This window comes from Penicillium mononematosum (genome assembly GCF_028829835.1).
Source record: "Penicillium mononematosum strain IBT 11891 chromosome Unknown utg000003l:1.0-8172316.0:1.0-8177699.0, whole genome shotgun sequence".
Lineage (NCBI taxonomy): Eukaryota > Fungi > Ascomycota > Eurotiomycetes > Eurotiales > Aspergillaceae > Penicillium > Penicillium mononematosum.
Genome location: NW_026643273.1, coordinates 5,394,197 through 5,417,494, shown reverse-complemented (window position 1 = coordinate 5,417,494; position 23,298 = coordinate 5,394,197). Strand labels below are relative to the sequence as shown.

The following is a 23,298-nucleotide window of genomic DNA, read 5'->3' as shown; positions in this document are numbered from 1 at the left end:
CTGCCGTATTTGAGACCCGTTGGATACATGTTTGGCCAATAACCGGATCCTTTTTTATCTCTCACAAAGATAATCCATGCGGCTTCTTGGCTCTAGGTGTTGTCCTGTCTCCAGACTCTGCGGCGCGAGCGCAATTAGCACTGATTGGCATGGCCACCGGCCCGGTCCCAGCCCAATTCTTCATGACAACCGGTTGCTTACAATAACAGAGTTGCAAGATCAGTCGCGGCAGTGGAGATAGGGACATGTGTATATACCACTCTCACTCCGGCAAAAACGTAGCGTACATTGCCGTAAGCCCAAGAAATTAAGTCCGTTTAGTATTTTTATCTACCGACATCGCTGGATACGCAGGTCAAGAATCGGCGGCCTGGGTAGACGGGAAATGACTAAATATACAACAAAATTGTGCATGGAGTTGACTATCACCATGAAAACTCCGACAGAAGCTAGTATCCTCCGGTCTCCCTATAGAACATATCGACACCCTGGAGTCTCCCAATCAGTCCTATCTTCCAAAAGCAGCACTTCTTGTGGCACATCCGATGCCACTTCGCTGGCTCGCTTCTTATTCTGCCACTGTAAGTACAGCCGTAGGCACACCACCCAGAAAAATCCCAGCCCAAACCCTATCAGGCTAGCCGTAATACCTTTTCTATACCTCGGTGCCTCAGTCACACTAAAGAACTGCGGACCAACGATATTTCCCGCGCAATACATCACCAAAACACTTGCATTGACCACTGCCCGCTTGGTGAGCCCACGCACATTACTGGTGACCAAAGACATGGAAATCGGCATGTTGGCCGAGAAAGCCAGGCTGAGGCAGAAACCCGCCATGCGGCCAGCTTGATTGCTTTCCTCCAGGGCGTACATGAGCACCATTCCCAGCAGGCTGGTCAGCGTAAGTGCCATCATAGTCAGCGTGCGGATATTGGGAATTGACGAACACAGCACGGCACTTATGATCACGAAGCATAGCTGGGCACCGCCAGTAGGCATTTGGATCAAGAGGGCTTGAAGGCCTTCGTATCCGAATCCTTGCACAACAAGCGACCCAAAGGCTGTCAGGCCCCCGTTGGCGATGTTCACGCAGAATGTATACAGACTTAGGAACCAAGTCACCGGGTCACGTAGGGCTTCGACTACCTGCGACATCTTGTAGGAGCCCTTTATGCCGGCCTGGCCATCAGCCGTGACGTTGTTTATTGCGGTAGATCGCTCCTCGGGGGTCAACCAGAAGGTTTTGGACGGTGTGTCCGGGAGAAAGGCAAGCATGATGATCCCGCATAGAGCAGTCACGGCGCCAAAAATCAGGAATAAATATTGCCACGCAGTGAGGCCGCTGTCGAGGTGTCCGATGCCGTAGGAAAGCAAACCTCCGAACAAGGAAGCTATGGAACCACCGGCAAACCACAGCCCGTACCGGAGAGGCTGCTGGCGTCGCGTATACCACATGCCAGTTATAAGGGAGAACCCTGGGGCAATGGATGCCTCGAGGGCACCGAGAAAGAATCGGGTGATGACCAGGCCTGTGAAGTTGTGGCAGGCTGCATGGCACATCAGGACAGCGGCCCAGAGGAGTCTATAGAATGTGATTTGTTAGTCTGGTTCCTCTACTGGATTCACAGAAACTCAGAAGTGAGGCAATACGTACACTGTGGCACCTAAGTACTTTCCAATTGGCAAACGCACCGACAGGTACATGGTTGGGTATGACCAGAATATATATCCAAAGTAAAACACCGAGGCCGTCCATGAGAATTGTGTGCCCTCTAGGTGCGTGTCTTCAATCATTCCCAGCAAGCTGGCATAGCTCAGTGTTTGTTTGTCCAGGAACTGGAGAAAGTAACAGAATCCGAGTATTGGTAAAAGGATGAAATCAACTTTTCTTCGTACTCGGCGAGACTCCTCAGGGGAGACATCGGTGATGCTCCCTAAAGAAATCTCTCGTTTCGGGTCCTCTGGGGGACATGATGGTTTTGTCTTGGGGTCAACGGATGTCATGGTTGTAGGCAAAGTGTTAGGATGAAAATTATCGGACAGGGAGAGATATCATGGTATTTATATTGTCTTTTGTGTTTATTTCCGTTTGTCAGTACCAACATACATTCATACATTGATGATACATTCATGGATGTCTGCTATGTACCTATAAACTCAAATGATATCAAGATCTGGGGAAAGCTTCCCAAGGTTGTTCGTCCCGCAGCGCAATTACCCCTGATTGGGTATCCATGTGCCCCACTTCCCCAAAATGAATGGTCGCGGAGATTGTGGAGACAAACCGGGGAAGACCTACGAACGAGTCCCGGTCCGGCCACTCGCTTCGGTAAAAGCATTGCGTACATTGCCATAGAACTCCTCATTCACCAGCAGCTTCCACCCGGTTATCGCCATGGCTTTTCCAGCAGTGACCATTCTCTGGTGAGCAACGCTCGTGCCAGCTGCCGCAGTGAACTGCCGCGTATGGTTCTTAGCCCCATCACTTACCGGGATCCCAATGATGCCATGCAGGGCCGGGATAAGCTGCGACACATTCCCCTGATCAGTGGACCCTGGCATCTGAATCTCATCATAGGCCAATATGTGTTCTCCTTGCTCACGCATACATTCCTGAAAGCTTTCACATAAGGGAGGGTTCACAGCCAAATCGGCAAATATTTGACTTTCCTCCAGTTCAACCGTACATCCGGTGGCAAGAGCGCCTGATTCCAGACACCGCCGTACGCGGTCTCCCAATGCCCTCGCGCCTTTCATTGTCGGACTGCGGATCGAGTATTTGGTGCGCGTGAGCTCGGGAATTGCGTTGGTAACGGTGGGCGCCTCGAGAATTGCGCCGTGAACTCGTTCATCAGGCTTCATCTGCTGGCGTAACATGGAGATGTTGTTGTAGGCAGTGACTAGGGCGTCAAGGGCATTGACTCCTTCCCATGGACTGGCAGAGGCATGAGCGCTGACGCCACGATAGACTGCTGTGATGTCGTAGCAGGCAATCGACGAGCGACCGGCGATACCAAGGACGTCTTTACTGAATTCTTCCTCGGAGAATGGGTGACTGCCCTAGTTAGTCGGCTTATGTCTTGCTTTGTGGTGTCGAAACGACGGAACTGTCATACATCATCAAAGACACATCGGCTTTCTGGTACGCCCCAGAGCGAATCAGATCAATTTTTCCGCCGCCGTCTTCTTCGGCCGGGGTTTCCAGGAGCTGGACATGGCCAGGAATACCAAATTGGCAAATGGCAAAAGCTAATGCTAAAAAGCCGGTAATGCTAGAAATTGCAATAAGGTTGTGACCGCATGCATGGCCAATCCCGGGGAGTGCATCATACTCGGCGTTGAAGTTCACACAGCGACCATCTCCATTGCCAGCCTTGGCCTCAAAAGCAGTGCTGAGGCCGTAGGAGTGGCGCGTTGTCTGGATACCCTGGGATTGGAGGAAGTCGCAGATGGCGTCGTGGGCAATGTGTTCCTCGTACGCCAGTTCTGGATTTTCGTGAATCTATGATTTATTGTGAGAAAGAATATATCACATAGAGCCGGGGATTTACCTTCTGATTTAGCATGCGTAATGGCTCTGCTAAACTATCAATATATTGGTCGATGGCCGTTTGGACTGCGCTCTTGGATGGCGTAGCCATGGTTGATTCTTGTGCTTGGATTTGAAGGCTTCGAATAGTTAATGGCCCATGGTGGTTATTGCTCTCTTATGGGACTTCAGCAAAAAAGAAATATAGCCGCAGCCCGATGCATCTGCCGTGTGCCGGATGAACCCTCCAGGGCTACCTTATCGGCGCAAAAGTATTTGATTGGCTTATCCCCCACACTCCGCACCGGACCTCGGGACTATGGGCTATAAATATGACGACGGATGTCCGCAGTCTCGACCTGAATATCAGATTCTGCTTCCCCGCTCTCCTATTTGTCACTTTGAACTGTTTGCAATCGATCGCCTCCACATCGTTCATCGCCCATTTACCCCAAGTTATCTTTGGAAAGCTGAACAATATGACCAACCTTACTTGGCAAGACAAGTGTGCTGCCAAACAAGCCGAGGCAGACGCTAAGATTCCCACTGAATGGCGACTGGCAACAGAGATTCTCCAGCAGGTCGATAGTAATGAGCTGGAGATCCTCGATGTTCCCTCGAAGTGTGGCATCCTTAGCAAAGCAGAGCTCGCCATTACTGAGCTGCCTGATGCAACCTCGCTACGAGACAAGCTCGCTGCTCAAGAGCTCAGCGCTGTTGAGGTGACCACCGCCTTCTCCAAGCGTGCTGCCATTGCGCAGCAGTTGACTTCATGCTTGACGGAGACTATGTTCTCCGAGGCTCTTGTTAGAGCGCAAGAGCTAGACGCACATATCAAGTCTACTGGAAAACCTGTTGGACCACTTCACGGTATTCCAATTAGTATGAAGGAAACCTTCAACATCAAGGGTGTACCGACCTCTCTCGGGTTTGCGTCTTTCTTGGATCGTGAGCCCGTCACCCAGAACTCTGTCTTGGTAGATATTCTTCTGGAAGCAGGTGCAGTGCTGTACGTGAAGACCAACGTGCCCCAGACAATGATGACCGCGGACTCCCACAACAATGTCTTTGGACGTGTGCGGAACCCACACCGAAGTACCCTCACGGCTGGTGGCAGCAGTGGTGGTGAGGGAGCTTTGGTAGCAATGCGTGGATCCATCCTAGGAATTGGCACTGATATTGCTGGATCGATTCGCATTCCAGCACTCTGCTGTGGTACCGTGGGCTTCAAGCCTAGTATCGGTCGCGTGCCGTATGCCGGGCAGACGAGCGCAGGTAGACCAGGGATGGCCGGGATTGCTCCATGCGCAGGACCATTGTGCCATTCTGTTCGCGACGCGGACATGCTTCTCCGGGTGGTCTTCGATGCAGCTTCTGATGATATGGACGACATGGCTCTAGGATTCCCCTGGATGCAGCCCGTGAAAGCGCCCACGCAGCTCACAATCGGGGTCTTGCCGGAAGATCCCCAAACTCCATTGCACCCAAATATGCAGCGCACTCTTGGAATAGCCATTGAGAAGCTAAGAAATGCTGGTCATCACATTGTGGATCTATCTAAACAGATTGACTTCGTGGGAGCTGCCGCAGACCTGGCATTCCGCTTCTTTCGTATTGACCCAGACCAAACAGCTTTGCAGCATATCCGGAAGTCTGGCGAGCCGCCGATCCCGTCTCTTCGATTTACGTTCGACATGGAAGGAAAGGCAGGAGAGCCGAATTTGCGGGAATTCTTTGACTTGAACGCCTCTAAATCAGAGATCGCGGCTAAAATGCGCCGCGTGTTCCTCAACAACCACCTGGATGTGATTATCGGGCCGGGATACCAGACCACAGCAGTCCCTCATGACACCTATGGTGTCCCAGTATACACAGTTCTTGCTAATGTGGTTGATGTATGTTTCCTTTGTATCATTTGTGAATATTTACACTAACTCAAAGACCAGTATCCCGCGTGTGTCATTCCCTATGGCTCCTCTCAGGAGACCGCTGATGCCGAGTTCGTGCGCGACGTGAACTATTATCCTCCTTGTAAGTCCTATCCCGGATATATCGCAATCACATATGCTGACTGAGCTCAGATCTTCCCAAAGAGGTCAAAAATGCACCCTGCCACGTGCAGCTTATCGGTCGTCGCCAGAAAGACGAGGCGTTGGTCCAGCATGCGCTGATTGTGGAGGAAGTTTTGGCCAAGTGATAGATCCGTTGGGTAGCAAATGATACTATGTCGTTCAGGATGGTTCCATCAATAACTGTAATTGTTGCAGCGGCAGTATGTCTTCGGGTTCCCGTGATGAGGCCCAAACATGCATCAGTTGCTCTTGCAATCGCACTGCCTGCCCGCGTCTCAAGCTAGCCGATGGGGTAATCTTGCTGTTGATGATATGCTGTTCATATGCATTCACGGCAACAGCACCAAGCACGGCCACAGGCCATAGAGCATAACTGAGTAGGCAGTTTGGGATGTCTATTGGCTCCAAAATGTTCAGCCCTTCGCGCAAGAGGGAATTGATTCCGGATATTCTTTCTGACATTGTCCGCATATGATCTTTCTTAAGTAGCAAAATTCGGACAGCTCGTGAGTAGAGCCTCCTCATGGGATTATTGGTATCATCCTGACGCTCATATTGCAGGATGTCACTCTGGAGGCGTGTCCACATCTGGCGTTCTTCTTGGTTTAGGTCGCGGGCTAACCGAGCGATGCGGGTCACATTTGCAATCATGATGAAGAAATGATAAGGTTCATCCAAGATAGGTTGTGCAACAGCCTGTCCATCATTGACTGCAAAGGCCAAATACAGAGGTATGTTGCCTGCTGTCGCATCCAGAGAGGGGGTAAACAGCATCGTAAGCGTACTATGGTACAAAAACGACTCCACACAGGTGCGTTGAAATATTACTGCTGGCTGGGAAGGAGATTGGATGGTCTCTTCTGGGCGTCGTCGCCAAAGGAGCTCGCCAGCAGCCTTCGCATGTAGACCGATATTTGGGGGTACATCTGACCGGGCATTCTTTATTTGTCTTAGTCCTGGTTGATGCATAGAATCTAATGCAAATAAGGAAGGAGGAAGCTTACTTCAAACACACAAAGACATATCGTCGTCGCCAATAAGCCATCTTCGTTCCCGGTGCCGGGGGCATCTATTATGCAATCCTGCAGGCTGCGCAGTGCGTGTAGGTAGTGCTGCATTGCGAGTGCATCGTCACCGAGGTCAAGAGCTGCAATGGCTATCATAATCGCCATCAGCGGAGAGAATTCCTGGGCTAGTCGTAGTATGTGCGATTGATCGCTGTACACAGATGGACAATTCGGTCGCACAAGCCGCGGCATCACGGTTGTCGCAAAATGTGTATACAAGGCTTTATCGTCATTTGATAAACCTGGGCACTTAGGATTCCATTGACGTCTTTCACGCCTTCGGCCGTCCATGAGCTGGGTAGTAGTTGTGGGCCAAGTGCAGGTAGAGCCAAGGTTGACGCATCTTTGGCAGGTTGGTCTTTGCTCATCGCATTTTTTGCGGCGTTTGCGACCTATCGCAAGTCAGTTAAGCCACTCCAAGCGGTGTATTTAGTGCTGACATTCGAAGCAGCCGGTGCGGGTGCGCACTCGGGCTTTGGACTTCCAGGTTGAGGTTGGCATGGCGTGGAGGGGGGTCTAGTAGTGTATATGCTTCTTTCATAATAGGGTGACCTGGTAGTTTCTGAGGTCATTTACCGATTCCTGACCTACCTAGGTAGAAGACTCGCAGGTCTCGTGATAAGCATTTGCACCTCAGGCTCTATCTATTCTAATGTTCGCATTGGCCGTGGGGACCCCTCAAATGCGGGGGTGATCCACCGCGCAATTATCGTGGATTGGTTGCCCTACTTCCAACCTTGGAAGGTTCCAAGGTTCTGATAAAATCATGGGGTATAATCACTTATAGATAATTCCAAAGTCGAGCAATACAGTCGTTCAGCCAGCAATGATACCAGTTGACAAATATTGAATCACTCCGGCTTCTGGTTTAGATATCCCTCAAAGATCGAATTGCCCTCTGTCAGTGGGAGAAGATCAGGAATAGTGGATGAAGACCAGTCAATGCAAGAGCTCCGTTCCAAGCAGATAGAGCACATTTCCGAGGAGGGCAAACTAGTTCCCTATGGCACAGACAGCCGGAAATGTTGTCACTAGCGGATCGCCTTTATGTTGTGGGGGGACCCCGGGGCCCTATGCCGTGCTTAGGCTTTATACAGCTGACATCGGTGGTATTTTTTCATAATATAGTTGTTCGTATACTCCTAAAGAAATATATATGTACAATTTAGTATAGCTGTTTACTCGGTCTCGAAAGCCTCACCGTTGGTTGCAGCGCGATTTTAAAGCCTAGAACTCAACTTTGGAACGTGCACCGGATTATATCGCATGATACCGTTCCCTAAGGAATTTGTGTTTGAAACTCACATTGTTGCTTTCATCTGAGGCAAGGCAGTATAGATCGATGCCCGCTTAACAGCAATATTATGATCATCTTATCAAACTTAGCAATTTTGTCACATATATAACTGGCAAGCTTGGAAGTTTGGTATATCATATTACCTGTTTGTCTCCAACTTGGTGAAGGTGAACTAATACGGTAATTGTATGGATCTTTCAGAAAGTGTCATTAGGAGGAAATCTTATATCTGAGATCCTACTGCATGCAATGGTGTCAGTCATTTACACAGGTGCTGTTATGGTTTCATTTCCTGTTGGTTCGGAACGAGGAAAGTCAGTCATGGTCCTAGGTTGTGGTGTAGGCGTACAATTAAGAGCGGTGTGGACAATAATAAGGTCCTGATAGTATAATATCAACCCTAAAAAGGTATAAAAGGTATACAGACGTACGTTGTACGTCATGACCTGGCTCTCGTCGGGTCTCCAGGGGAGTTAGATGAGTGAGATCCTCACAAGGCTCAAGGAGTGGGCTTGCTGCGCTCGACAGTCTCTCTCCAAGGGTTCTGGCGAAAACGGAGCCGCAACTCCGGCCGATACCATGCGAGATTCCCAGGTGTTGGATGTTCCCCGCTCCCCTACTGTCTCGGAAACTCTGGGTTCGTGACCCATCCGCCGGAGTAATGTGCCGTGGTGATAAGCGTGACACGTACTCCGGGCTCCAGCACGCCTTTAAGCCTCATGACCCTCATGACATGCAGACCCTTATGTCTATCCCATTGTTAGGCAGGTCAAAGTTTAGGAATCCGTGACAGAAGATGTGGAGGAGAAGGGGAGCCGACGTTCTATTCACCTGTTCGGAAATCCTCTTCGCTTCCGCAAGAAATTGGTCGATCATCTTCTTCGGACTAACCACTGTTACGGGCGAGAGCTCGTCACTGTCCAGGAGCTCTTAGCTCAGGATATCCTTCCCTCCTCGTGGGGGTACTTTAGTCCATAACGAGGTAGTCACCAGGATTCTTGCCATGCCTTGGGCGTCAATCTGATGTTCAAGAAAGCGGCGAATGACACGCCGGAGACCGGAAACAGTGGACGTAGAGGAGGTGTAGGTAATGGAAATCACAGAAGGCAGGATCCATAAAGCCCGGTTGTTAGGCCGGAGTGCAGCGTCTGGTGTGCACATGGTCATCAATTTTGCCGCCACCGGGGTATGGGAGCTGAGGTACCACGATCTTTTGCGAACGGAGTATAGCATATCCGACCCACAGGGGCGAAAAGTGAACTGGGCGATGGTTGTATGTGAGGAGACTCGAGCTATCCACAGACACATGGTTAATAATCAAACTTTCAAGCAGTTCCCATATTGCTTATTGACTGTAGTCACGCGGGGCTTATCAGTTCTGCTGATGGAACGGGCCCCCTCTGACTGAACCAGATACTGATCAGTCAACACTCTTTGTAGATGTCCCAGCTGGTATGACCGCCGTGTCTCTGCGCGGTATACAACATCGATGGTTTTGAAAGAGGCAAGAAGCACACACAGAGAGAGAGTGTGTGGAAGGAGAGTGGAAGGAGAGTGGAAGGAGAGTGGAAGGAGAGTGGAAGGAGAGTGGAAGGAGAGTGGAAGGAGAGTGGAAGGAGAGTGGAAGGAGAGTGGAAGGCGAGTGGAAGGAGAGTGGAAGGCGAGTGGAAGGCGAGTGGAAGGAGAGTGGAAGGAGAGTGGAAGGAGAGTGGAAGGAGAGTGGAAGGAGAGTGGAAGGAGAGTGGAAGGAGAGTGGAAGGAGAGTGGAAGAAGAGAGGAAAGAGAGAGCAAATTGGAAAGCTGCAGGAGCCACCCAAGTCATCCGGACACATTCTATAGTCATATCTAAGGGGACACTTCCACCTGGGCAAGGTTGTCCGTCCAGAGCATAGCTTATTAAGTTGAACGTACGTACATATGTGTAGTGTTGTATGTTCTCAACTTGCTCTAAGTCGACAGATCCTTCAAATACTAGACAGTCTCCCAAGATCTCAAGTCCATACGTAGCCACAGGTTGGTATTTGCTCAGAATATCAGTTACAATAAGGCCAATACCTCTTTGTGATCGAAAGGTCAACATAGTAAATTCTAATGTTAAAGCTATTCGGATCAAACCATCTAGGCCAATCAATATGAGATTGACTTGGAAGGCGATGCCCGCTATTTTACTATAATAGAGGAGATTTCCTTCTTATAGTTCACCCTATTTCCCACCTTATATGGCAAAGCCTTCCTTTTAGATTTAGTCAAGAGTCTGCTTAGAAGATTAGAAAAAATAGCAGACTGCCTTTGTTTAGATTCAAATTAATCTTTCTAGGCTACCATTCCTGGCTCTTTCCCCCTCGAGCTTGACTACTACGGGAGGCAGGAGAAATTAATCAATAAACTATGAGAAAGGTTCTGGTCATCTATGACTTGATACCTCACACCACTATTCTGCACCCGCCAAGCCTTGTTAGTCTCCAGCCTGCGGTGGTCCATGATCCTAGCAATCAAGCGCAGCGAGCGTTCTCTCGTTTTAACCTGGAACATATATTCCAAATAATGCACCTGACTATTCAAGCTTGTTGAGACTAGGTATTGAAGCAGCCAACAGCGAGGCGCGAGTAAACCAGGGATGACGCCAGTTCGGATTGCCGATTCGCGACGCGTTCGAACAACGCCAGTTTAAACGTGGTCCTGCGCCTAATCACCTACCGCGGTGCCTGTTAAGGATGGCATCCTACTTTATTCAAACATCTACTCTTACAATTGGCTTACGGTCAAACACTACGCGCCCTGCAGTGTGTATTCACGCCGCTTTTCCCCAGAAACTGAGGATGCCTCTATGGACTGCAGCCACCTCTTCATTGAAGTTATTTTCAACTAAGTCTGGTAGTAAAGCAACGGCGGCAAGTCCTCCAGAAAAGCCTCGGACACTTCCTACCACAGGTTTCAGAACCATCGGGATCGATCAACCAGTCGAAGAGGAGGGATTGCCTGATTATCAGGTTCACCGGTTCTATCCAGCTCGACTAGGAGAGGTTCTTCAAAATCGCTATCAAATAATTTCAAAGCTCGGATTTGGTACTCCATCGACTAGTTGGCTGGCTAGGGATCTGAAGTGAGCGTCTGTATATTAACTTTGGTTCTCAGCTAACGTGTGCAGAGATCATCAGTATGTTACGCTGAAGTTGTATGTCCATACATCGTTGGTTCACCGTGAACTTCCTGTTTATCATCACATTGCTCGCCGTATGGCAGAAAGTTCACACCGAGGACGAGGTAATATCCGAAGATTGTTGGATTCCTTTGAAATTCCTGGTCCGCAAGGACAACATGTTGTTCTAGTTTTCGAACCTGCGCAAATGAGCTTGCGTGACATGAGGTTGGTCTTTCGACTGGGTGGATTCGATGAAGACTTCGCCAGGGGTACTATTATTGAGCTTCTTGAAGCATTGGATTTCCTTCATACCCATGGAGAAGTTGTACATACCGGTACTGCGCTTCCATCCACCCCATTTCTTGTCCCGTTTGTCTGCTGACGCGCTACAGATGTGCACCTTGGAAACCTACTACTTGGCGTCGATGGCAACGACCTGCTGAAACCTTTCGAGGAAAGGGAATTCTCATCGCCGGTGCCTCGCAAGCTGGTCTCTCCAACGCGGCTTATTTATCTGTCGCGTCTCATGCGACCTAAGGAAGGCCCAATGCTTCTATCAGATTTCGGCGAGGCGAGGATCGGACCAGGACCACACGGTGGCGATATAATGCCTCTGGAATATCGCGCTCCGGAAACACTGCATTATGTGGGATGGAGCTATCGTTCTGGAGTCAAAAAAGCTGTTTACAGCCCGTGATGAGGATGGAGATCTTTATGACGCTGCTCACCTAGCCCAATTCATCGCCGCGCTGGGACCGCCGCCGCCTGAGTTCCTAACCAGGATTTCAGAAAGGAAAGTCGATTTCTGGGACGAGCAAGGTATGTTACTCCTGTAATAGAGTAAATAAGGAGAAACGCCCGAGGTAGGCTTCTGCTTCTTGCTCTCAATATTAACCATTGTTACAGGGAAATGGCTAGGCCTTGCACGACCGGACAATCGAAGCTCTGGAGACCCGCTTGGAGGATAACACAGGCTTTCTTCGATTCATTCGAAGAATACTGACCTGGATACCCAAGAGGAGAGCAACTGTCAAAGAGCTCCTACAAGACCCTTGGCTAACAGGTAAATCAACTTGCTCTTAACTCCGATGTTATCCACGGCCGCGAATATGTGAAAGTCGTTGTCTAGCGACGCTAAAGAAAAGGCACTTGTATGGAGAAATATGGCCCAGATATATAAGTTTATTCTAGTTGTCATCGGGAGAAAATACAGTGATTACTTCATTGAGCCTATATTGATATTTCAGCCAGTTGCTTCTCAATGTTTCTGGACCCTATGCCGGATCTGCTCCGGACATATTTCGGCCGTTGGGAAGGGTACCGCTGTGGATACGAATGGCACTGCCTGAGGATATAATACTGTGTGGGTGCGCCCTATCGTAGAAAATAGCAAGTATTCATGTGCTATAGAATTTTCGGTCAATATTTATCGATCTAATGTTTCTCCAATGACACAGCTCAGCGAATGGGGAGTCGAGTCTGGAAGTAACTCAAAGCCTACCATGGCTGTGAAATATATACCCAGGGATGTGTGGCAACTATATTTTGACGGTGGAAGAGAACGACAGTATCAACATACAACATATATATCTTCAAGTCAAAGGAACATCAAAGACAAAAGACAAGAAAACCTTGTTGCTCGCCAAGCCAAATAATACATATGCAAGATGGGTTTCTGCCCAAGTTCAATAAGAGCTCAGAAAGTAAACAAGCGGAGCAGGTGTTTGAACATGAGCCTGATTTTTGTACGGAGTATTATGGGCTAGTTACAAGGAAGCAAGACCAATTGAGTACAGATAAATTCATTGACCTTTTTACCAATACACAAATAAGGGGTTGCATACATGAGATCATCATACAAAGGAAAATTAAATCACACAAGCAAAAGGAAAAAGAAAACTAAATAACTATTCATCATACCATGGATGAGGGACAAACGTATCCAGACCCCCCTCTAGGAGAAACCCAGAAAAAAATTTACAGACGGGAGCCGTGGATGACCTTGTAGTCGACGACGAGCTCACGGCCACCGTCGTTGATGACGAGGCACGGACGGAACCACGGCCGTCAGCGAAGGCATCGCTGATGCGCTTGAAGAGGTGGCCCTGGGTGATGACGGGGAGACCCTGCTTGACATCACCGGACTCGGTCATGGCGACGAGGCGGTTGTCATCACGGAGGTCCAGGATGCGGTAGGTCTTGAAGACGGGGCCGAGCATGGTCTGGACAACCACGGAGGGAGAGGGGTTGGCGACGAAGCTGGACTCTTCCTGCAGCTTGCGGGTGAAGAGGTCGACACCGAGGTAACGGTGCTGGCCAGTCTGGGGGGAGACCGAGATGCGGATCACCTGGCAAGGGCGGCCCTGAAGGATCAGGATGTCGCCGACGCGGATGAAGTGGCAGGGGATGGGGACGGTCTCGCCAGCGGAGCCGCGGTTGCGGGGCTCGACGATGCGGACGTTCTCACGGGGAGCAGCAACCTCACCGGCGTGGGACTCCTCATGCTCGGAGTGGGAGAAGGGGTGCAGGACACGGTCGGCAGCGCGCTCAACGCCGCGGCGGAAGGAGTGGTACTGGCCTTCGTCGTCGTAGTAACCCATTTTGCGAGTGGGGGCGGTGTCACGGGTAGTGGACTGAGGGACGTTTACTTGGGTCGGGGTGGAGTAACGAGCACGGGGCTGAACTTCACGAAGGTAGACGTCGTCTTCCTTGTAAGAGTCGGTCTGAGACTGGTAGGCCCGGTCGTACGAGACGTCGACGGACTGGGATTGGTAACCGTAGGCGGAGTCTACGGGTTGACGATAACGACGGTCGTAAGAGACGTCGAGGTCGTAGGAAGGAGAGGTACGTTGACGGTAGTCTCTCTCAGTTAGGTCGAGTTGGTTCTCGACGACTTTATCGTAGACTTGAGTACGGTCCTCGTAGTCAACGGAAGGTTGTTGGTAACTGGGGTAGCTGGAAAAGGGTCAGTCCACATGGGTACCGTAAACATATAAACAAAACAAGCCAGTCACCGCTAATTGAAGTGGATCAGGTTTTGATGACACGTAATTTTAGTCCCCGACTAAATCCGTAACCACTCTAAACCGAGATAGGAGATCTCACAACAAATAATGGTAGTTCAGCTGCAGGTCTCCACTTTCGGTGGATCTCTGGAGGTTGGGCCAAAAAAAAACACAAATTGAAAAATACAGAAAAACAGTTACATACCGTTCACGAGTAAGCTCAACTTCAGGGGCGTAGTTGTGCGAAGGCTGGGAGTGCTGGTACGACGACTGCGAGTACTGCTGCGGTTGCTGCGTGTACTGGGGGTGCTCTTCTTGAATGCGCGGACGCTCTTCTTGAATGCGGAACTCGACTTCTTGCTTTCCTTGAACAGGAGCGGGAAGGGGAGCAGAACCTCGAGTATCTTCCCGTTCGACGCGCGAAGTACGATCGAAATTGACTTCTCCCTCTACTCTCGTCTGAGTAGTTTCAGAGACAGCGTCACTCCGGTACGACGACGGGAAGACACTGAAGGGGATGGGAACACGGGCGTCAAAGTCCAGATTGACGGACTTTTAGCGTCTTTTCTCGAATGCCTTTCGAACTGTCGTTAAACAACTCGAAAGACTAAACAAGAAAAGACTTGAAAGGGAAGTCTTTCTCGGAAGTGGGGGAGGAGAAAAAGAGAAGATCTTTTTATCCTGAGATTGGAATAGAGGGGAAAAGATAAGCTTAAGATGAAGAATGTTAGATCGTAGGAATGGAAGAAGAAGAAGAAAGAGACCAGCGCTGTTGGCGAGCATGACGATTATTTATGCCAGTCCATTTGTTTACGCCGCCTTGCCGGTTTGGGTCCTCCGCTGATCACCGAGGCTACCTCTTCTCCTTACTGTCTCTCTACGGTATTTGAATTGTCCTGTTAGAATTGTGCAATGTCTCTAATTGAATTCTCTTTTTTACATTTTGTCAATCACTCCAAACCATCCAGGACTGTGTCTCCATTGATGGATACCGAGCTGCAATACAATATACTCCGTACACATCGGGCCCTTTCACATGGGGGGGCTGGCCAGCCTGCGCGTATTGTCACCGCGCCACAAACCCCATCGCCATGGCAACCTCCGGGTCGAATCGGACATCTGGATCCTCTTGGCGCCGATCTTGTTTGGCTCCATCACATCGGCACAATTGCATTGGGGTTGCGGAGACACGTTCACTGTACTCCGTAATTCCCTCGGCTTATGAAGTGTCCTGTTGCCTTGATTCTGCCGCTCGGCGTTGGCTAGACAGTCATTGGCCCATATCTGACTCTATTCACGACACAACACGTTACAGGCTACGGCACATTAATACCAATACCAATACCGCCCAATGCACTTTCTCCACTGGAAAGTGATTCATCGAGATCATTAGACCCTCATTTGGGTCCCCAGCCCCGGCCCAACCACTGTGAGGCGCCAGCCAACGCATGCAGCTCATGTCTAGACCGTCTTACCGCCAAAGAGGCTGGGAAATGTTTTTCAAATAACGGTAATTATCGTACGAAGTACAGTGTACTCCGTACTTTTGTTTCCTTCATGATGAGACCGAAGAGCGTGATTACAGACGCGTGTTTTGACTTGAGTTACATCGCCATTGGATCGTCCAATGGAGGATCTTGATAATGTACCTGCCCCTTTTCCGAGGTACACGGGGTACCCGTACCATGGTACAACCCTATGGGGCTGGGACCAATCGTGTCCAATCTAAGTGGAGGAGTTCCAAACAAAGTACGACGTCCGGAGTACATCGATAAATCCCATGGATTTTCAGCTGGGAGCCCAAGAACAGTAATCAAGAGTCCGGCCTAGCAATTTTGTACGACATATTTATTTTTTCCAATTGTTCGACGCCCTGAAAGGTCGGCTGTACAGCGGCTCCACCGTTCTTCCACTTGTGTTATTGTGGTTCCCTTAGATCCCTCCGGGCTGCGGAGTACGGGGTACCGAGTATGGAGTATAGGATCAACATACCTCTTTCCGGGGTCAACTGAGCTATACATGTACATACAAAGTGTGATTATTTTACGATTGGATGGTTTCTTATGGCAGCTAGCTCTAGGAAATCGGTACTGGGGTCGTGGAGTTCACGGCTACCTAGGTAGTCCCCGTACTTATATAATAATGTTGTCTTGAAAGCAAAATAATCATTGAGTAACAAAATTGCAATCGGTTGTGAAACGCTGCTATGTATAGCCAATTGCCTTTCGTGTCTTGTATCATCGACCAAGGTACTCCGGATTGTTGGGTCAACGATATGAATTATCTGCTTCTACACAAAACAGTGTTTCTAAAAGTTGTGGCGCATATAGCTGAGTATTCAATGCTTCAGATTGGTACCAGTGACCAGGCTACTAACATGCGATGATATAATAGCCCTGTGAAAAGTACTGAAACGCGAATTGATCGAAGGTCTCAGCGGCCAGACGCGAGTGCTTGGTTCTTAGACACGCGAATACCCATTCATCTCCATATGCGCTATAATCTCGTCTCAGCCCTCGAAGCATGGCCGTCGAGGCTTTCCCCCTTTCATGAGAAAGAATGTCGAGACTACTCGCCAAAAAAAAAAAGATGAGCGGCTATCTTTTCGTTCTCTGGGAGACTTAATAACCCGAGTGTAACGAGAAACCGATGTTGCACTACTACAAAGGTGAAAGGCGTATAAATGCAAGAAGTCTCCTATTTCTTCATCCAGCAGCCATATAACGATGTCATGGGTTGCTTTGCAAGTTCTAGGGACGATGAACCGCACCAAGAGATAGAAGTTTCTGGTTTGTTGCGCTCGAGGCATGGATTTGTACATGACTCCGCCTTCGAGGTATTTCCTATCATGTGCAGTGCGACAATGGAAGTCTCGATGTTAGAAAGGTCTTACGTTGAGCTTCTGGTTATTGGTCTCTATATGTGATACCAGCGATACAACAATGATATAGGTAACATCTTTTTGGTATTAACCATCCATTGAGATATTGTTGGATCAACAGGGCGAACATCAATCTGCCTCCCCAACCAAATCTATGATCTTTGAGAAGTCGCAGTGTGGATAGCTTCAAATCCCCGGGATGTTTCCGGTTCACCGGAATGGCTCCGGATATTGTATCTTGGATCTCCATGGGAGTAGGCCGCATTGCCTTATCAGGCTTGTTTATTTATATGGCGTAACTCTATAATTATCGAGATATACCCTATGCGCTTTTCATGACAGTAGGCCGTATGCATATGTCCGGATGATATTGTCCTATTGAACCGTGGAATATATATCTGATGAGTTTACTACAGTACCGCAGGCAACACTCTTTGCTACGTCAGTATCCGGATATCCCCCTTCTATAGCACATATAGTAACAGTTTCGATCATCTTGTAGTCGGAATTAAGGACTCGAGCTTCTGGCTTGACATGGACCCCGCATCAATCATGCTACAGTTCCTCGGCTGGAGAACAACCGACGGACGATCTTCTGGCCGCCATTCACAATAGATCCTAGGCGTTGTATAAAATCTAGCTACATCAACCGTTAACGACATTCACGCATCTTCCAATTCATCCACCCAACATTACCACGACTTCTATATCATCCTTCGAGACATCATGTCCAACGGCATGTAAGTCTATATTCCTTTGTCACTTAAAGATACATATACTAACACAGATCCTGGCATCAAGAAATAACCCATCCGGTATCTTCCTCGCCGCGACTGGACCGGCATACATAGTGAGTATGCCTCATACTTGGATATACTAGTTACAAACTAACAAATAAAGGCATTCGCACCTGTAGCAGCCGCGATTACAAAGCCCGAAAGCACAGTCCAGAAGCTCGTCGAGGCAGTTCTCGACTACACAGTTGGCAGCGATGTAGAATCTGGTCGTGCAATCCCCGCGCTTGCAGTCCTATATGCATTCTGGGCTTTTGCCGGCAGCGGCTCCTTGTCCGTTGCCGGACAAGCCATGTCCAGACCAAACGGTCTCGACAACGATCATCCTCGGAAGCACCGCGGGAATATGGAGGGTCTCCCACTGCGTCTGATGTCGGCCCATCATTCGCTGGTTGAAATTTTCCCATTGTTTGCGGCTGGGGCATGTCTCGCTCAAGTACTGGCTCCTGGTGATCAGCAGATATTGAATCTCTTGGGTCTTCATGTGTTGCTGAAAGTCTTCGTCTTCTATCCTTCATACGTTGTCGGTTTCGCACCGATAAGGTCACTGGCACATTTGTTTTCTATTTCTGCTATGGTCAAGGTTTTGTGGCTGCTGGCGAAATCTTGAAGGATGTGACTACTAGAATACAGGAGGAACGTTTGAATCAAGTATACTGGATTATCAACTCAATTTTCTTATGGTTATAGCTGGTCTCAGGTTGACAAGTTGTTGGAGCTCAACTCGAGACGTCCTACCGTACCCATAGTCCCTATGAGAAATGAAAGATAAATACTAAACTGCTGTAATCAAATATACCTAATTGGTTGAAAAATGTACTTTTGAAAGTCTAGACTCTGTATATCATAAGTTACAAACCCCGAAATACACTCTTGGAATACATAATTGATACCCAATTCCGAGTCTATTGTATGTAATATGCAAGGCAGTGGAAAGGTAACCATGCATCCTTACTCTAAATATAGCCGGCGATCCGGGTTTATGCTGATGCAGCCTTGCAACGTACCAAGACAGAATATATTCAAGGGTTATTCGGCAGAACCTTTAATAAAGGCCAAGCAAGCTGCCCACGAGTGACCTCGGGAGCGCCATGGCCTTTTAAACACGTTGAGTCTTCGGCTGTTCAGCTATGAAACAGCGTCATCTCCTATAGACAAGTTATCTATGTATAGCATACTCAATGCTGGGCGAGAACACCCTTCCGTTCCTAGCACCTCGAATATCTGTAGTGGACAAAAGAGTAGTGATACTATTCTCACTAGAAAAAGAAGGAATTTCTTACAAGACAAACAGGCATATATAGGCCCTGACTTTTCCCCCAACACCAAAAATGAAACCCGGCACCAGAATAACGAAAGACGCAAGTAAGAGCCAGACAGCAAGACATAATAGTCATAGCAAAGCATGGATCACAAATAAACAGATAGAAAACGACGGGCAATGAAACTTTGGAACCAAGCAAAACGATGAGGCGCCAATAGGTCCATACCATCATTGTTCCCAGTATGATCATGACGCCGGACCAATATGGAATGACAAGGAGAAGACAAAATATAAGAAAGGAAAAGCAACTGAGAGGAGGTCTAGTGTACATCGATAGGACGAGAAAAGCAAATTAAGATGGGTATCGTGATGCGAAGCAGCGGATAAGCTCAAAAGATGGGATAGAGCGAAAGAGGGAACCCTGCAGTGTGGTAGTCGCGGAGACTACCGTTCTCCAAACTTGCCGTACTCCTGCTGCCACTTGAGAAGATGGCGAGTTAGCACGTCCATCATCTCGACGCTGCTGAGATCCTTGAAATCCTTTTCATGGTTCGTCGACGACTCGCCGTAGCCGCCGTCTGTGGTTGCAGGGCCAGACTCGCCGCCGTCACTGCGTGTGGATGGCATGGCACTGTCGATTTGATCAACCATACTCTTCAAAAGCAGACCCTGGGTCCGGTCGCCGTTGCCCGTAGGCGTGGAGGAATTCTCGCTGGCAACGGCCATCTCCACTTGCATGCGCGAGATGAACTCCAGGATGGCTGCTACTCGGCGCTTCATCTCGTTCATCGTTGTTCGCTGTGGGTGCATGTGGCGTGGCTTGCTTGGCCGTCCTGACTCCCCACCATTGATGTGTGCTCCGTTGGCACCTCCGTAGCCAACTCGAGGGAGTCTCCGCCGATTTCGTGGGACTGGCCGCGACGCGGCGAGTTTGCCATATATCCGGAATCTCCATTCCCATTGGTGTCCCGGTCTTTCGTATATTGGTTTCGCCCAACACGACCACGACGAGCGGGAGGTCGACCGGACTTGCGAGTGGACGGTCGAACAGGTGTGGGCTCTTGGGGAGTCGGCGTGTTAGGGCTCGCTTGGGACGGTTCACGCTCTGGTGGTGCTGTCTTGGTTGGGGAACCGATTTCGTGCTCGGATTCTGTTATAGCGGTGTAAGAAAATGGACAGTTGTGCACTGCGGCTATGTTACTTACCATCTCCTTTGCGCCTGCTTGATCGTTCTTTCCGAACGGTTGGCCGCTTCCGGAGCCTCCGTCTCGCCCTCATCGGGCTCGTTCGCTGGCTCCTTCTCCAGCTGGCCTCGAGATGCAGTTCTTTGTCTGCGAGTCCCGTTTACCGGTTGTTTTGGTTTCGTCTCATCATCAGAGGGCGGGTGAGATGCGATATTGCTATGCCTCGAGATGGCGCTAGGTGACGGTGAAGCAGTTCGCGGACGTTTCGTGCGTTCTCTGCTCCTGGGTAACTGGTTAGCCACCTTATTCGAGTCAATGCTGTCCAGTCTGGGAATACGCACGTCACACTGTCACTTCGACTTCGCTTGCCTAGATGCGTGTCTGCCTCATCCGCATTGCTCTTGGTCTCGGCTTTGCTTTCCTCAATTGCGCGTCTGATCAATTCTTCTTCGTCGTAAGCAGCATCCCGGCTGTTCATTGTTGATCGCCGCTTGGCGTGCGCGGCGGCACTCTCGCTGGCCCGGGACTTGGGATCCTTGGAACGCCGTGATATATCTCTCGAGGAGGCACGAGAAGACGGGCCGGGTGACGGGGCCACCGTGGAGCTGACAGGTCCAACTGGCACTGCTGGCACCTCAGGTACCTCGGGCACCGCCGGGGCCGGAGCTGGGGCTGGAGGAGGTGGTGGTGGCGGCGGAACTGGTTCAGGTGCAACAGGAAGGTAGGTAGAGGAGCGTTGTCTGCCGGATTGTCAGTATGCTTCTTCAAGGTGTTCAATGTAGTGATATCGAGTAGTCGTTTGGGTATTATAACTGCTCAGCGGACTAATTGTGCACAAAGCTGCGTCTGAAAAACAGCCCCTCCAAGCAGAAAGAGCAAAGCACAACCGGCGAAAATATAGACAGCAAATGCAGGAATAGTAGAGCCGAGTGAATCAATGAATAATGGTGTTTCACTCACCCATCAGGTTCGTCTTTGATCTGGTGCAAATCCTTCCGGCACTCCTCGCAGAAATATTCGTCAGGACTCGTCGCCTCGTCCATGATTCCGACACAACCACCGTGTTGCCAGACTTTACACAAGTCACACTGGATGAACATGCTCCCAATCTCCTCTGACAGAGGATCAGATGGATCCGTGGGGACTTGTCCCGACTCCAGCTTGATAGTGCCGCGACCGAGGGCCTCGCGACGAGAAGCAGGCAAGCCCGGATAGTCTTGCTGACCGCAGAGACATCGAGTCACTTCCTCCTCCTCATCATCCAGGTCATCCTCGTCTTCTTCACGGGGTGGATCATCGTCGTCGTCGTGAGCGCGCTGGCGCTGCCGCGTATGTGGAAGGTCCTTCGAGCCACCCTCAGCATCATCGATGGACTGAGAGCGGTGACCGGTCGATTCGTGAGGGGAATTATTTTTGTGATTTGATCGAGTGCTTCTCTCTCGAGTAAGAGAATTTAAGGAGCTGGAGGAAGAGTTGGTGTGTTGTGGGAGGGCAGGAGAGGGCTGAGAGGTGCGAGCCCGAGAGGAACGACGAGGAGTCATGGTGGGAGAGGGCTGAGGAGTATAGGAGAGTATAAAAGAGAGTTCTGAAGACTAGATTAGGAAAAATCAACAGGTTCTCGAGACGCTGACTGGTATGGTTCCAGCAGTAACTCGAAAAAAAGCCGTTTGCGAGGGAGCTCTCGCGCGCGATTGAGAGCTCTTGGAGGGTGCAGAGTCAAGTGAAAAGGAGCAGGACAATTGGAAATCACAGATCTGTATAAAGGCGTCACAAGGCTCGATGAAGAGCCCGATGACTACATAGTCCGAGAAATGATTCCTTGTAATGGCGGGGAGGAAGAAGAGAAGGAGAAAAGCGCCGGAACGGGACTCCAAAAGATCCAATCGCCGGCTTCCCCGCTCTCGACGCCTTTCGACGCGCGAATCTTTCACCACTCATGCTGTTCGTGTTTCACTTTTTTCCCCCTCCTTGCCTATGAAGGAATTTAATGCTCGGTTTTATATGCGGCTTTTTTTTGCTATTCTTTCAATCAGATATTTACAGTGTACAATGGCTTTGTGGCCCACTAATTGAGGGTTGTATTTTTTCCACTATCACAACACGATAAAACAATGAACGAGCTTCCAAGCGAAATGGAGCTGGCCAGGGTACAAGCATACATATGTAAAATGCGATACTGTATAGGGCTGCCGATGTTCTCCTTTAAAAAACCGACGCAATGTGTCCCAGTGGGAATAACGTAGAGAGGCCAAGAAGGGCTCAACAAGGGTCAATGGCCTTGGGAGGCTTAAGCCGCAAAACTTGACTCTGGATCTTCCTATGCTGTAGGATAGGAACGATAATAATGACTGATCCTATGATTCCTATCGCCTGAAGTTCTGTATGTCTGTACCATCCTTCGTACGAAAAGTCCCTCTTATTCCGAGCCGAGCCCGTTTTCAGCATCGGCAAGACAACATTCGTCTAGTTGTGTGTTGAAGTTTATGGCATCGATTCTTCCCAACATATAGATGATGTGATTATTCTTCCGGACAAGCTCCAGGGTGGATGGGTGGTTGGAGAGGTGAAATGAGGCAGTGGGCAAAGCCTTCCGGAGGGGTTCCAAGAGGTCCGATTACGCGCGGTCGAGGTTCGTTGCGCGAGTTAGGGCTATCGTTCGTGGTAAGATCAGCAAGTCATGGCCAGCATTAATCAATCACTCCCACCAGCTCTTAGATGTCAAATTCCCTATGAATGCAGGTACCGGGAGTACCTATCTGGGAGAAGATCGGAGAGCTGGAATTTTCTTTTCTCTCAAGCAGAGAACCTGTCAATGCAATGGCATTATGTAGTCCGATGATAGTACATGGTGGTACCTAGCACGTATCACACCAAACATAAGCATCCCAGGTCCCTGATCTGCATTGTAGTTCTTCAGAATCATATATCCGTAAGTAGGTTGGTATTGCCATTTCTCCCCGAAGTCATTGGGTACGATTACCAAAAGTAGATTAGCGTGCTTTCTAAATTCCCGTGACTTGTCTCTTTCTCTTCATATTCCGAACCCCTCTTAAGTAGTTA

General features: G+C 49.5%; 9 protein-coding genes across 9 annotated transcripts; 4 read left to right on the top strand and 5 right to left on the bottom strand.

The window, feature by feature from the left end:
• Window positions 1-468: 468 nt before the first annotated feature.
• On the bottom strand, window positions 469-2,007 carry N7519_007074 (uncharacterized protein; the record flags this gene model as incomplete). Its single annotated transcript, XM_057293850.1, has 3 exons — window positions 469-1,585; window positions 1,658-1,839; window positions 1,900-2,007. 3 exons carry the CDS (start codon window positions 2,005-2,007, stop codon window positions 469-471), a joined length of 1,407 nt encoding a protein of 468 aa, XP_057148661.1.
• A 291-nt stretch (window positions 2,008-2,298) lies between these two features.
• N7519_007073 (M20 family metallopeptidase) lies at window positions 2,299-3,644 on the bottom strand (the record flags this gene model as incomplete). The annotated part of the gene is made up of 3 exons (XM_057293849.1): window positions 2,299-3,058; window positions 3,120-3,505; window positions 3,555-3,644. The coding sequence occupies 3 exons, from the start codon at window positions 3,642-3,644 to the stop codon at window positions 2,299-2,301; spliced, it is 1,236 nt and encodes a 411-aa protein (XP_057148660.1).
• A 220-nt stretch (window positions 3,645-3,864) lies between these two features.
• On the top strand, window positions 3,865-5,729 carry N7519_007072 (putative general amidase; the record flags this gene model as incomplete). The annotated part of the gene is made up of 3 exons (XM_057293848.1): window positions 3,865-5,427; window positions 5,479-5,563; window positions 5,614-5,729. 3 exons carry the CDS (start codon window positions 3,865-3,867, stop codon window positions 5,727-5,729), a joined length of 1,764 nt encoding a protein of 587 aa, XP_057148659.1.
• A 34-nt stretch (window positions 5,730-5,763) lies between these two features.
• On the bottom strand, window positions 5,764-7,172 carry N7519_007071 (Zn(II)2Cys6 transcription factor; the record flags this gene model as incomplete). Its single annotated transcript, XM_057293847.1, has 3 exons — window positions 5,764-6,543; window positions 6,609-7,063; window positions 7,112-7,172. 3 exons carry the CDS (start codon window positions 7,170-7,172, stop codon window positions 5,764-5,766), a joined length of 1,296 nt encoding a protein of 431 aa, XP_057148658.1.
• A 1,886-nt stretch (window positions 7,173-9,058) lies between these two features.
• Window positions 9,059-9,807, top strand: N7519_007070 (uncharacterized protein; the record flags this gene model as incomplete). The annotated part of the gene is made up of 2 exons (XM_057293846.1): window positions 9,059-9,241; window positions 9,490-9,807. The coding sequence occupies 2 exons, from the start codon at window positions 9,059-9,061 to the stop codon at window positions 9,805-9,807; spliced, it is 501 nt and encodes a 166-aa protein (XP_057148657.1).
• Window positions 9,808-10,787: 980 nt separating this feature from the next.
• On the top strand, window positions 10,788-12,193 carry N7519_007069 (uncharacterized protein; the record flags this gene model as incomplete). The annotated part of the gene is made up of 6 exons (XM_057293845.1): window positions 10,788-11,071; window positions 11,117-11,445; window positions 11,503-11,772; window positions 11,801-11,929; window positions 11,960-11,973; window positions 12,029-12,193. The coding sequence occupies 6 exons, from the start codon at window positions 10,788-10,790 to the stop codon at window positions 12,191-12,193; spliced, it is 1,191 nt and encodes a 396-aa protein (XP_057148656.1).
• An 824-nt stretch (window positions 12,194-13,017) lies between these two features.
• Window positions 13,018-15,097, bottom strand: hexA (putative Woronin body protein HexA; the record flags this gene model as incomplete). The annotated part of the gene is made up of 3 exons (XM_057293844.1): window positions 13,018-14,065; window positions 14,321-14,667; window positions 15,077-15,097. 3 exons carry the CDS (start codon window positions 15,095-15,097, stop codon window positions 13,018-13,020), a joined length of 1,416 nt encoding a protein of 471 aa, XP_057148655.1.
• Window positions 15,098-17,722: 2,625 nt separating this feature from the next.
• On the top strand, window positions 17,723-18,400 carry N7519_007067 (uncharacterized protein; the record flags this gene model as incomplete). The annotated part of the gene is made up of 3 exons (XM_057293843.1): window positions 17,723-17,736; window positions 17,798-17,846; window positions 17,897-18,400. The coding sequence occupies 3 exons, from the start codon at window positions 17,723-17,725 to the stop codon at window positions 18,398-18,400; spliced, it is 567 nt and encodes a 188-aa protein (XP_057148654.1).
• Window positions 18,401-19,498: 1,098 nt separating this feature from the next.
• On the bottom strand, window positions 19,499-21,779 carry N7519_007066 (uncharacterized protein; the record flags this gene model as incomplete). The annotated part of the gene is made up of 5 exons (XM_057293842.1): window positions 19,499-19,852; window positions 19,900-20,240; window positions 20,297-20,520; window positions 20,580-20,978; window positions 21,199-21,779. The coding sequence occupies 5 exons, from the start codon at window positions 21,777-21,779 to the stop codon at window positions 19,499-19,501; spliced, it is 1,899 nt and encodes a 632-aa protein (XP_057148653.1).
• Window positions 21,780-23,298: the final 1,519 nt, after the last annotated feature.